At 42.9% G+C, this 13602-nt stretch overlaps 1 protein-coding gene across 1 annotated transcript in view; it reads right to left on the bottom strand.

Annotated features, from left to right (window-relative positions):
• Window positions 1-1110: 1110 nt before the first annotated feature.
• itga5 (integrin, alpha 5 (fibronectin receptor, alpha polypeptide)) overlaps window positions 1111-13602 on the bottom strand; it is a 31321-nt gene continuing 18829 nt past the window's right edge. The window contains exons 17-30 of the mRNA XM_018681131.2: window positions 13131-13288; window positions 12756-12893; window positions 10192-10259; window positions 8703-8853; window positions 8479-8571; window positions 7429-7508; window positions 7240-7320; window positions 6952-7057; window positions 6429-6587; window positions 5696-5803; window positions 3587-3700; window positions 2651-2752; window positions 2405-2527; window positions 1111-2284 (exon numbers count right to left, since the gene is read on the bottom strand). Of these exons, the coding sequence (XP_018536647.1) occupies window positions 2201-2284; window positions 2405-2527; window positions 2651-2752; window positions 3587-3700; window positions 5696-5803; window positions 6429-6587; window positions 6952-7057; window positions 7240-7320; window positions 7429-7508; window positions 8479-8571; window positions 8703-8853; window positions 10192-10259; window positions 12756-12893; window positions 13131-13288 (1565 nt within the window). The 3' untranslated portion in view covers window positions 1111-2200. The remainder of the gene's footprint in view (window positions 2285-2404; window positions 2528-2650; window positions 2753-3586; window positions 3701-5695; window positions 5804-6428; window positions 6588-6951; window positions 7058-7239; window positions 7321-7428; window positions 7509-8478; window positions 8572-8702; window positions 8854-10191; window positions 10260-12755; window positions 12894-13130; window positions 13289-13602) is intronic.

Here is a 13602-nt window from a genome sequence, read left to right as displayed (position 1 = left end):
TGTCTAAGTCTGTGGTATAAAAAAAATCAGCAAGATCAGGAAAGTGGTCCAGCAAGTGGTAAGAGTACACTGAAAAATCCTTTAAAAAAAAAAAAAAGTATCACACTTGAAGTATGCTTAGTGAGAAAGCAAGTGACAGTGAAAAGCCAGAACCTCACAAAGGATTTAGTCCATGTGCTTATCACATACTTTGACACACAAAGGTCTGGTTTATCACAAGTCGGTCACAAATAAAAACATAAAACATAAAAGAAAGCACTGTAATAAAAAGAGTGGATATAAATATTGCACTTCCAAACGACATTGAGTTCCCAGTGCCTAGCTGTTATCCCTTTGTTAGAGGTACAAGACATCCTGGAGGATGCTAACATCTGGACGGTAGCCATATAGTTATTTTTCTTTTTTTCCAATTTCCACTGAGGTTATAAGTATTTTAATCCTGACGTGCAGTTAAACAAGTCATCCAGAATACTGACTGTATTTTTGTTATCATGTTCAATAGAAATGCAGAATGGCTTAGCCTCAATGATCTCAAGCTACAGAGGTGATAGGGATAAACAGGACTAAGCAGTGGGAAAGGTAATAACCAATTCATACACAAAACAAACATTCATAAATACACCATTCACACAAATGCATGCATGCATGAGGTCACATGTATACACGCAAGCACACGCAACCCTAACTCCAACGCAGAGACATTAGGTATTTACATTTAAGGCACATAAAATCTATGTACACAACAAATAAAAGAAACCAACACAAAGCATTTAAATGTTCAGTCCCTGTAGCCTTTTGGTAGTGGGATGACTCAAGCCACTTCTCTTTCTAAACACGGGCAGCTCTGACTCAAAAGACAATCAAAAATACAGTATCTCACAGTAACAAACACTGCGAGCTGAAAATGGATCCTTCACACTCACAAAGAGTGATGATCCTGCTATGATCTGTCAAGGCTACAACACTGCTGATTGTCACATCTCTGGCTCAAGACATCATTAAACCATGGTCATAAACTCTGTTGTTTGCCCTAAGTGTCATTTGCTTGCACATGGCCTCCATGCTTTATAACCTCAGCCCAAACTGAGTAGGAATAAAAACAGCAAAATATTCTAAAGAAGAACATTGCTTTTTTTTCTTTTCTTTTTTTTTGCCAGAAGCACCACACTGCTTCAAGCCTAACGTGAGGTTTCACAGGTCTGTGGTGGTTCCAGTCCCATCCCAGTCGACTACACAACAATGACGATGCCAGCATTGGTGACTCTGAACAAGAACAAACAGGATTTAAAACAAAGTGATCAGTAGGAGTCAAAATCAGAACTCAAAGGAAGGTCAATCAGTCAGTTTTTGGTGTCTTTGGAAATATATCAGTAGATTTCCTTTGAGTGCAAAAACAACTCAACCCAGCGCTGTCCACCATCCTGAGGCAGAGAGAGATCATTTTCATTAACAGTTGAGAAGCATCCATACAAGCATTTTCGATACCCGCTTATCCTGCTCAGGGAGGCGGGGGGCCGGAGCCTATCTTGCAATGGGCAAGAATCAGGGGAACATCTCATACAGGTATGTTAAAAAAAAAAAACTTAAAACCTTTTAAACCGAGCTATTGGACAGATTGGATTTGGTTGGCATGTAGAATAGAATGCTATGGACTGGTAAATGTTTTCACCTGAAACCTGTTTAGTGATCTTCTGTCAATAAAAGCACATGTTTTGGACATATCAGAAGAATACTTTCAGGTCTCAGCAGGCAAAGTAATTCACAGCTCCTGGCTGTCAGAAGCTACATGTGGCTGTATTCTGTCAGAGGCAGTGAACACATCAGATAATTAGCACCAAAATAAGGCAGTTAAACGGGTATTACTGAACTCTCAATCACAAGAATCCACAAAGGGAAACCATCTTGTTGCATCCGCAGGCTGACTCTCTTATTGTTCAGTCTACTATTAGCCTTGAGAAAACTTTTACTTGGTAACAATCCCAACCTGCCAACAAACATAAATTAAAAAACAAAATTAAAAAAACATTCATTTGGCTTGAAGATTTTTTGGATTTTTTTGTCTTCTTCTAGTGCAGCACAGTGGAGTTCCAGTGGTCTCTCTTTCTTCAACTGCTTTCTGATCCACTCTACATGTTCCATTGTGTTTCTCTGTTGCAATCATATGGCCAGGTACTGTGGTTCTGGTAACTCTGTTGGCCATTTAGGCCTCAGAGGCAGCCTGTGGTTTTAGTTGTGCTTTCTCCATGGCAGTGCCGTAAGGTAGAGATCTCTTGAAGAAGCCAAACTGCAAAAAAAGGAGGAGGAAAAGTAGAACTAAAAATGTGCACAGACCCAATTAGTTTGATCAAACACAATATGAAAGTATACCAGAACTTTAAAATCCTTGTTTCACAGCAGCACTGACCTTGTAGAGAACATAGATGAGTAAAGCCAGGAGCAGTAAACCAGCCAGAATGGCCAAGATGATGATCCACAGAGGAACTGAGTTCTCAATATCTGGCTTGTTCCACACCACTGGGGTCACCACCTGAGGATGAAAGCACAGTTTGTCTTCATCTTAGTTTATCAAACAAAAAAATGAATATTATACCACTGCATGGAGTAAGCCAGCTGGAATGAATGGATTAATCAGTGAATAAAGGACAAATACCTTTTTGTGTCCACTGGGTGCATGTTTGGGTAGGATGGCATATGGCATCTTCTCCACACTGTATCTGGCCAGGCACTCCAGCACATATGGCTTATAGGATCTCTGAAGAAAGACACATCACAACTTACTGCATCAGCTTCACAATGCATGCAATCCACTAGTCATACACCAGATGGCGACAGAGACCTGGTGCATTTTGCAAAGAAAATCTTTTCAGCATTCCTATCCCATGAGCAGCTGTGACTACTAGATAATGAATTTTCAATACATTCACACATATGCCTTGTGTTTGAGCATGCAGGGGGTGGTAAATAGTCCATGTGTAGCTCAGACATGGCAGGAAGACAGTAATGTAAACTGGTGGAAACTGCAGTCTGCACAGCCAGTCTGGAGCAATCTGCATATCCAGTTAGCAACTGTCATCCCATTTGTTGAAGCAAATATGTGAGACTGTGCACACTGGCAGCACTTAGGAAACAATCCAGAACCACTCCTGATGCCTAGTCAACAAAAATAAATATGTGAAACTGATTACTGCAGCTATTTGTGTTTGTGAAGACTCTCAGTTATCCAGGTCATGATATTTTTAAGTGCTATACAAAGGCAACTGGACTTGCCCGAGATTCTTGAAACCTCATGAAAGAAAGTCCAGTTGCCTTTGTATAGCACTTAAAAATGCAGCTGTTTGTCTTTGCTAGCCACACATTTGAGGTTTTAACTCTCAATGCTTTCCTTTTTTTGACCCATTAATGAAAAATGTCTCTTCACTTCCTGCCAAATCCTGACATGAGAAAATGCACAGACACCAGTGGGAAAAGACTAATCTATACTGCACATCCTTTTCCTCTGTCATGCCTTTGTCATCTGGAGGGAACACGTGCTCATGAACAGTGCATGTCTAGTGAGTTTGTAACGCAAGGGTCATCTTCTACAAACCTCAATGAAGGTCTCGGCCCAGACACGGGAGCGCACTTTGAGGATAGCAGTAGTCCCTTTCTCCAGAAGACCCACTTTGCACTGGAGTGACCAGCACTCCACATTAGAGCAGGACTGCGGAAACAATGAGAATGGAATTAAGACAATATAAATCAAATGCTAGATAAGCTTTAAGTCATTCTTGTGCACAGGTAGCATCTACAAAACATATTATTCCTGCAAAAATGAACAACAGTCAACAGGACATAAATCCAGGTGAATGTCATAGAGGAAAAAACAAAGACTGAAAAGGCTAATACAGGAAGGAGGAATAGGTCGAATAAATATAACAAAGAGTCCAATGTTATGATCCCTATTCTACGCCTGCTTCGAATTAGATTGAAGGAATGTCATGAGACTGTAAAAATGCAGCATGCACCACTCTCCACATTATTGCCCAACCACTAAAACCAGCCCATTTTTCTCAAGACTGTAGAATACACAATCTTAATTAGATCCTCATAATGCAGCTTGGTAAGTTTAACATTTTAAAACGTGCACATAGTGTGTTTTAGAGCTGCTGCTGTGGCCAGACCACCCCCAGACTAGAGAGGTTTCAGCGGGTTTCAGCGGGTTTCCTGCGGGAGCGCATTAGTTTACTTATTACACCAAGTTGGGCAAACACAGGAGGAGATGAGAGTACCCGCCTAGTTCCTTTAGGCTCAGACTTAGACAGACTTAATGAGGGTATTCAGACAGACAGGGAGCATATCAGTCCACTTCCTCCTGGTAGACCTCCTTAATGCCCCAGGGCAGCAGTGCCACAGAGGTTTGTGGAAATGACATGAACATGGTCCAGTGCCAAAGATGCCTCAGACCCAAGTCCCACATATCCTCCCTGGTGGGATTATGTGGTCAAGATCTGGAGCTTGGGGGCGTGGAGGCTGTTCCCACAACTTCATAAATAACAGTCTGGCCTGACTACACAGCTGCTGTATGTACAGAGCCTGCATAGGTTAACACCTTGTAAGAAAATAAAAGTGCTATAATATTTGCTGATTAATCAATTTATCAACTGATGGGAAATTTCTAGAGGTGGTCCATCAGAGGGACACTTCAGAAAAGTAGTACCAAATATATCACTTGTTCAACATACATAAAGTACTGCAACTGCAGATATTTTGAAAGTGTCCAAGTGATAATAAAAAGACTTATTTTTGGATCATTAGAGCAACTACAGCCAATCCTTTGTTCTTTATGCATAGTTAAGGTCTTCAAAGACTAAGCAGGTCATTTTAAGTTCTCACACTGTGACCTAAGCTGACAGCTTCATCCAAGCATTACTAAACACCAACACAGTTTAATCAAGAGACACTTTGACTGAGGATGTCTTCTCCCACTGAGCGTAAAAAACAAAAGTGCCGACACAGGGGAAACAGGAGAATAGGGCCCTTCATGCTAACGTGTCATTGGACATGCTTGATAAACGAGCACGGTTAGGAGCGACAGGCACACAGACAAAGACCTCTTTGGTGGAGGCAGGTATCCGCAGACAGAGGCAGAGAGAGTAGCTACCTGCAGGTGGGTTGATCAATAGGCCCAGTGTGTGGGGGCTCAGGGGCCTCGCAACACCCAGAGCCAAAAATTAGAGAGCAGTCTGTGAAGTAACCACTGCATCACTGACAAAAAGCCTCCCATGCTCAGCGTCTTCTCAGAATCTCCACCCCTCCACCACTACTAAAGGCTCTTTAATGTTAATCACCACAAAGGGACAAGCCTGTGCCCTTTGACCCCTCCCTTTTAATGACATCATAACCTAATTACTCAATCCCAGGAGCCTCGTATAAGAGCGAGGCCAGTGTCACCAAGAGGTCCACACTTGAGGCAACGCAATATAGTTTCAGCCCTCTGCTTCTTTATTTAATGCTGTGTAAGTGACACAAAACCGGTTCTAACAGCATAACCACATTTACTCTAAACTGTAAACTCAAGCTCTTCATTCCCTACCTTTCAAGTCAATTATCATTCACCTATTATATTAGACTTCACCTTTTTGACCTGACAACATTCATACATGCATGCAACATGCTGTAATTATAGCATATGAGAGTTCCTCTATGCGCATCTTACCAGGTTAGTCAAATGAGCGAGTTGATTCCTGTGGACGTCCCTCCTCTCAACGTGGTGCTCATGGGCCTTCAGTGCCAGAATAGGTGGTTCTGTGGATGTATGCTGGAGCTAAAGGGAGAGTACAAACACACACACCACCCATTAGGACAACACAGACACTGACCCCACCATGCAGAAGAGCACACCACCCTTTCTGTCAATATAAGACCTAATGTTAGCATGACCCTGAGGCTTTTTGTCATTAATCAAAAGCATGTGAGCCTTACTCCACATGAATTCCCGTGGAAATACGCTGTACTTAGCAATTCACCAGGGGAAAAAAAACATTAGATCACAGCTAAGACAGATGAACACTCACAGTCCTGCTCAACATCTGTCAAGCTTCAAATGTAAACACAAACAACTGCACTGGATGTTTTGCCCGCACAAAATCCCAAAGCTACAACTTGGTACAAGGGGCGCATCGTTGGATGTCGAAGATGAGTGAGTACGCTGCTGGGTGAGGTGGTTCGTCAAGCTGTGCTGAGCATAGGGAAGAGCTGGTACTTCAAAGCAGTGGTGGGGTAAGTGTCCTGGGTGGGGCTGTGAAGCTGGGAGGAGGAGGTGGGTGTGGGCCCAACAGCGGGAGGATCCAACCGTTAATCATACATCTAACTGGGAATTGGTGGGAGACCTTCACTGTCTGATTTTCCCCCATTTGACCCTGAGAGGTGCGCATCTGCATGTCACTCACTTTAAGGCCTAGGCGGTTCATGTTTTTATCGGCAGTGCAGTTGATGTGGCCTTCAGTGGAGAACTCCAGGGGGTAAAGAAGAGTTTGACTCTGGACACTGAGGGGGCAGCGCAGTTCAAGCACGGTGTGGCTGATCCGACTGGGCCCATTGTTCACCAACTGGAAGATGAAAATAGGAAAGTTAAGTATGTGAAGCATTAGAAAACTTCAAGAGCAGCTTGATCGTTTCAAATTTTGGTTGTAGCTGCAAGTTTGCAGCTGAGTTATTTCCCATGCTGAAGCTTTGACATATTTCTTTAATCTACAAATAAGTTCCCTGAAGTAGAGCACTGTTTAATGTCACCCAAGTGAAAGTGGATCTGCACGGCCTGAGAATAAATCACACTGCGTAATCTGGAGTACATTTTCTTTGGTTTTCCTTCATTGCTGCTCTGGGAAGTTGACTTGCTTTATGAACAGTAGGATGTGCTTTCCAACTCAATCTGCTCAGCCCCAATGAGTCTGCACAGCTATGGCTGATTACCTCATAGATATGTTCCACTGCAGGCCCAACGTCCTGCTCCACCCCATAGTTCTTGGTCACCTTCCAGTTGGCCGGCGGGAAGAAGACTTTATCTGGTCGAGACACACTTAAAAAGAGAAGTGGAAGTGTGAGAACATGTATAGGGAGGCACTGGAAACTTAATGAAGTTCTCAAAGTTCAAATAAGGAAATCCTAACTCTCCCTCTCCCTGACCCTTGTCAGGGAAGCACTAGAGACCTGATGAAGTTCCTTAAGTTCAAATGAGGAAATCTTAACTCTTGAGCTCACCCTTGTAGAATGACATCAGCCTGAACAACCACCTCCAGCTTGTAGGGAACAACCTCACTGTGGGAATTATTCTCATTTTTACTGTGGAAACACAGAGAGGAAGAAACAGATTCTGATTAGCTAACATCATTCAAGAGCTGTGGAGGTCAGCGCTGTGGAATTCTATTAACTGTTCACATCAAGCTTTACCTGCGAATCTGCAGCTCAAACTGAACTGTTTTTTGCGTGTCCTTCAATCGTGGCACTGTGAAGCGCAGGCCTGCCCACACCTGCAAAGACAAAGAACAGGGATACCAATCAACATTAGGTTAAAAAAAAAAAATCTAAATCTAAATCCATATTTTCCATGAACAGAAGAGCAGGAAACAGACACTATTTGCACTGCTGTTTTTTCAACATATATCATCTGGGTTTTTTTGCACAATGAAGCTTCTGCATTGCGATCCTACAGCTCTTTGGTTATTTTTCTTTTTGTATTTATTTATTTATTTTATTTACCTTCTCTGTAAGATGTGTGTGTTTTTCTCTTTTTTCTTTTCTCTTTACAGTGTTGTAATCTGGAACCTGAATTTTCTGAAGGGAACCTCCCCAAGGGATCAATAAAGTTTTCATCCATCTATCTATCTATCTATCTATCTAATTACAGAATATGCTGTAAATCCTGGCTTGTGCACAGTGATTTTTCTTACACTGTGAATGAGATGGCATACTGTATGTTTGTGTTCCAAAAGTGCACATTACTAATTTGTTTTCTCCTTCACTCAGTAAATCACTGGTACAAATCACTCTTCTTCAACCTTTTTATGAAGCACAACTCATTCACTCTTCAGAGATGACAAATGAGCAGATTCTATGGCAACAACCGGTTTTGGAAATGGAGACGTCTGTCTATCTCTCCCAGTTAACATGTAGTTAACAGTGTTCCTTTACAGACCTATTAAAAGCATGCCAGCTCATGACTCCATCGTTAAAAAGGGGAACTCTGCTCAGCAGGGAGCTGAGGGCACAGATGGAGTCTGTACATCTTGTCACAACATTTCCTGACACATACTGACTTTTCCTGTGCTGTTCACACCCAACCTGAGGATGGCATACAACTTTTTTCCAACAAAGAGCAGGAAACCATGACATGGTGAAACCCTTTAACACTATTAAAATACACTTTAGACCTGTATACTGTAACCCTTAAATTCACTGGGCTAAGGGGGAGAAACAGACAAAAGACAGAAGTGTTCTTACACTGGTGCCAGACTTCATCGGGTTGCCCAAATCACAGCTGAGGTATCGAGTCTGATTCTCTGTCTCATAGCTGCAGGTCAGCTGGGTCAGGCTCTGGAAACCAAGAGGACACATGAGTCAAACCACAGCAAAGGACAATCATCGGTGAAAAGAATAAAACAAGATACATATTCATTAGTTCCTGGAAGTTGTCAGTTTGCACTCTGTTTTGTAATTCTTCTCACCTCATTATTGCGGGCAATACCGCTGTAGTCAGCTTCAGGGGGCAGCACCACATACAGCTCTGCTTCATACGCCCCTCCCTCACCGTCATTCTTGGCGTTAAAAGTCAAGGTCAGCGAGTTGTCATCACCCAGGTAGACTTCCTTCCTGTCCCTGAGGCCCCAACCACAGAAAGGTTTGATTACTAATAGGGTCAACTGTCAGGTTAAATGGTGTCAGGACTAAAGCTGTATTAGGGTGTTGTGTTATGAGCAAACAATGACAGTGTTTGTTTGTGTTTGCTGGCATGAAGTGGGCAATAAATTTGTCGTTGCTTTAATGAAAGTAATAAATTTTCAGGCGTTGTGCTAGGCATCCATTTCCTTTAGAGTTGAGCTTCACAAAGCCCCCCCCCCCCATTAAATGAAAACTTTTCCAATGTGGTAATAAAGTCATACATGCTGTACAACAGAGCACAGGACTGTAAAACACCTCCCCTTTCCTTACTCTCCCTCTCACTCTCTCCACAGCTAAGAACAATGAGAAATTCCATATGGAGGGCCACACAGACGCTTTTAATTACAGCCCCCTCTCATGAAGCAAGGCAGGAGAGGAGGAGAGAGAGGATTTCTGAAGCTGATCCTCTGCCGGCCTGACAGTCATCCATAGTCTGATTCTAACTGGCATTGCACTTTTAAAACCAAACAAAGGCTCAAAATTAGAAAACACCACAAAACCTTAAAGCTTCCCTGAGGGACCCTTGGTCAAACAGGTTATGTGCTTTGGCAGTGGAATAGAAGGAACAACATTGGAGGAATGATGGATACTTTTTTCCCTGAAATTCCACTAAATCATGTCCATCCCATCAACTACTCTAACTGAGATTAGCCTTCCATAATTTGCTGCAGAGCAGACAAAAACATCAAGCTATTATTTTAATTGCACTAATCACACTTTGTGCGGCTCCCTTTCTGGAGTTGAACTTGGATGGAGCACAACACTCGTACACAGCAGGTTATTCCATATGTGATGGATCAGCCATACATTTTAAAAAAGGGGGGGCAGATGGTAGATATATATAGGAATGTGAAATCAAAATGACAGAGCAGAGAAGGGAGTATCAGGGAGGCTGTTATTTTTGAGAAAATGCTAACAGATTTCTTGAATCAAAGTGTGACAGGCAGGGTGCTCCTGGCTGCAGATGCAGGCGAGGTTGGGACTCTGGTCCTGTCTTCAGAGGACAATGTACCCCTACACTACTGCAACACTGTGGCTATCAACAGCCCCTCTCTGGTATGCTAAACTAAACAAAGCAGCGGAACAACAAAAACAGCTGTATTTATGCTTTAGCACTCAAAACCACGGTCCCATTTGCATAGAAGAGGTGAAAAGTTCAATGTCTGTTACCCTGATCACAGTTCACTCTGTATTATCCATTGTATTTTAATATATTTCCTGAAAGTCATATGCTCTGGGATTTTTAGACATATATAAGGAAATGAACAGACTTACCCGTAGACTGCCAGCTTTAAATCAGGAACACAGATATTGTCCTCTCCGCAGTCCAACAGAATCTGAGCCTAAAAGATACACAAAGGAGGTGATAAAAGTTTTAATAGCGGCTACAAACCAAGATGGCCAAACAGTAGGTTCTGCCTAAAAACACACTTCTTTTACATGTGAAGAGAATTAGGCGCACAAGATAAATCATATATCCGTTTAAAGGAGACAACAGGATGAGTGTAGCAAGATGCGACATGTGGTATGACTAACACATTCCACCCCTGCCTCCCAACAACCACCCAACACACACACACACCTGGACTGCAGCCCCCCCCCCCAATTTATTTACATCACCACTGCACATCAGACAGTAAAAAACAATGTTATGGCTCAGAGGGACAATGACTGATTCAGTGAGGTCATGGCAGGCGCAGACACACTCCCCTGAACCAGCTGTCCCGGCACACACATGCTTTCTGTTTGCAACGCAAGAGAAGGAAATGATGAACAGGGTCCAACCCAGAGCCCTTCCTAGAGGACACCCTCCTGTGGAGCTGAGCTGAACACAAAGCTGCCAGCTCTCACCAGCGTCCCACATCACAGCATTATGTGGCAAACCGCGCTTTCACCACATGCTACGCCACCCAGCGAACCACAGTATATACATGATCATATGGAAAAGGGGAAGCCTGCAGCCTAGAGGAACTTTCTGCGACATAAGATATCTCTGTTGACCTGAAAAGCAGAAATGGGGGTTCAGAGATTACAGTGGAGGGAAAGACAAGAAAGAAACAGAAACACTGCTGGATAAGTGGATGACCGCTGAACGTGTGGCAGGGCAGCAGCAGGGAAAGCCCTGCGGATTGCTAAATTGCATCCCGCTGCGACTGTCACAGTGTGATGATGCTCATGACGATGAGGATAATAAATAGCAATGGAGGAGGAGATTAGAGAGAGCCAAGCGCCCCCCTTGTCATTACACCATCCAGGGGCTCTAATTATGGACACCGTGGTAACCACCATGCTAACTTGGCCACATGTGCACCCTGGTACGTCTGTGCAGGGCAGGAAAACTACATTTGTAGGCTCATCACAGTAGTTAAACAACAACAACACTGACATCAACATGTGACATAATGAGGGCAAGCATCATGCCATGAAATCAAAACGCTAACTTGGCAATATGAGTGTGTCCATTAATCAAAGTCATACTCATGGTCAGATGCTATTATTATAAGAACAATGAGGTCATTGATGTATAGCTGTTTCCAAGTTCTGCAAAGGTGACAACAACTGGGATCCTCTCTGGTTTAGCACAAATGTATTCCTCCCTATGAGATCTGGGAATGATGGCAATTAATAAACCATCATAATGCCATAACTCTTCATAGAAACATGTGGAATATGTTAAGTTGAGAGAGTTTGAGACTGTGTCGAGCACATCAACCATCTCTCATTCTCACCCCAGCTTGAAAAGAGTAAGAACTTGGCAGAGTCAATGAAATGTTACATGGCCTGCCACATATTCTCGAAGCATATGTGGAAATCAATAGGGCATCATGTGTCTGATCAAGGCCAAGGCTGCGGTATAATAGTCACCCTTCACTGTTTTTATGCTGTTACATTCACACAGTCTAAAGCAAGATTAATGAAATATGTTGGCAGTCTGACACTACTTCCACTCCTATTTTACACACACACAGATCAAGTTTGCCCTCTTTGGGTGTTTGGCAAAAAAGGCCCTCTTCAGGTTTAAGGTTGATATTTTAGCTCAGGCTCATCTCAAGGTCTTGGTTCAGCGATAGACCACATCTGTTGGAGGCCCAACAGCTTTGATATCTGGGGAGGACATCAATGACAGGGTTCAGTCCTGATCCAACAAGAAAAAGATAGAAACAGACCAGCATGGAGAGGAAAATTGAGAACGAGAGGGAGATAAAACTCCGCTGATTGCCATTCCCTAAATGCTCTAGGCCGATGGCAGTTGCTGAACTCACATATGGTGCGTGCTGTGCCACAGCTGAAAGGATGCCCACATGTTGAGCCACTGCCAGAGGAAAACTGGCTAAATGCTACAAGATTTCAACCAGATGGGCAAATAGCCCGGTTGTGCCCCACCCTGAAATATCAACCTTCTGTGTCTGTAAAGACTCACCTATGTACTGTTACACAGCCAAGCAGGCTGAGAGCTATTCCTGCTGGGACAGGGAAACACTCCACTGTACATATGCCTCACATTTTCATTTTGAAAACAGATTTCCAGACACTCTGGACCACTTCCCAGCAGAGTAGTTTAGAATTTACATTAAAAAGAACAGACTCGCTCTTTCATCAGGGACAGGAGAGATTCAGTGAGTAGCTGGCAAGTGATACGAAGAATGATTACTTAATGTGGTGGATATTCTTATCATCAGCTCAGAGAGCATGAAACTAAGCAATCAAAGAACCACATGTGCAGTATTAGGGAACACTGCTCCACCATATATTGATGATAGAAGTTCTGTGGATCACTCCAGGGATTTGTTAACTGTGCTTGACAGCAGATCGAGGGTGTGTAGCGCACATCAATGTACCTTCTGCTCAATTACGTTGGTAGTCTGATAGTTGAGGATGGGCCGCAAGCCGTGGGAGTCAGCTGGAGCTTTTGGATCCAAACTTAAGTTCAAGGCCACATAAATGGAGGAGAGTTTATCCCTGAAGTCTTTCTCATCCTGCAGTCAAAGAAACACATATTAGGGTTTTTATAAGATGCAATTTGTACAGAGTAATATTCTGATGTGAAAAAATGGCCCAGGACAACATAAAAAATAAAATCACCATAGCTACTGATTCTTTTTTTCACTTTCTTTTTTGCTGGTTTATTCTATTATGACTGTTGAAAAGGCTCAGTCACATGATGTATAATCACAGTCATAGAGGGGTTTTTTATTAGCAGAGAGGGGGCATACCCTTAGGTAGATCTTTGTGTGGTTGCACACACGCTCGCCATGGTGAATCCTGACACTCTTCTGGAGCAAGGGCTGCTGGGAATCCAAGAACAGAGCCCTCTTCACCGCACCTTTTTGCTTGTGCTTATGACTATCAAGCTGCACCTCCACCTGGAAATCTGGAACACATAACACACACACACAAATGAGCATTCATGGCATGATGAATGGTCTTGACTCATGTAATGACAGCTTTAAAAAAAGACCTCCATAAAAACTCTGAAGCACACACAATGCAGTCAGTGTAACTTAAACATAATGGCACAGGGAACACTTCTATATAGAGGAAAGAGTAATTAGACATAATAAGTAGGGCCTGATAGGGAAGGAGATTAAGCAGAGAAGAGGTTTGATCATTAAAGGTGGATCACAGAAGAAATTTGGCATGCTGAAGTCCCTTTTTTGTCATAAGAAAATCCAAAAAGCTACATCA

This window comes from Lates calcarifer, linkage group LG6 (genome assembly GCF_001640805.2).
Source record: "Lates calcarifer isolate ASB-BC8 linkage group LG6, TLL_Latcal_v3, whole genome shotgun sequence".
Classification (NCBI taxonomy): Eukaryota; Metazoa; Chordata; class Actinopteri; family Centropomidae; genus Lates; species Lates calcarifer.
The sequence above is the reverse complement of the archived record's forward strand: the minus strand, read 5'-3'. Positions and strand labels throughout refer to the sequence as shown.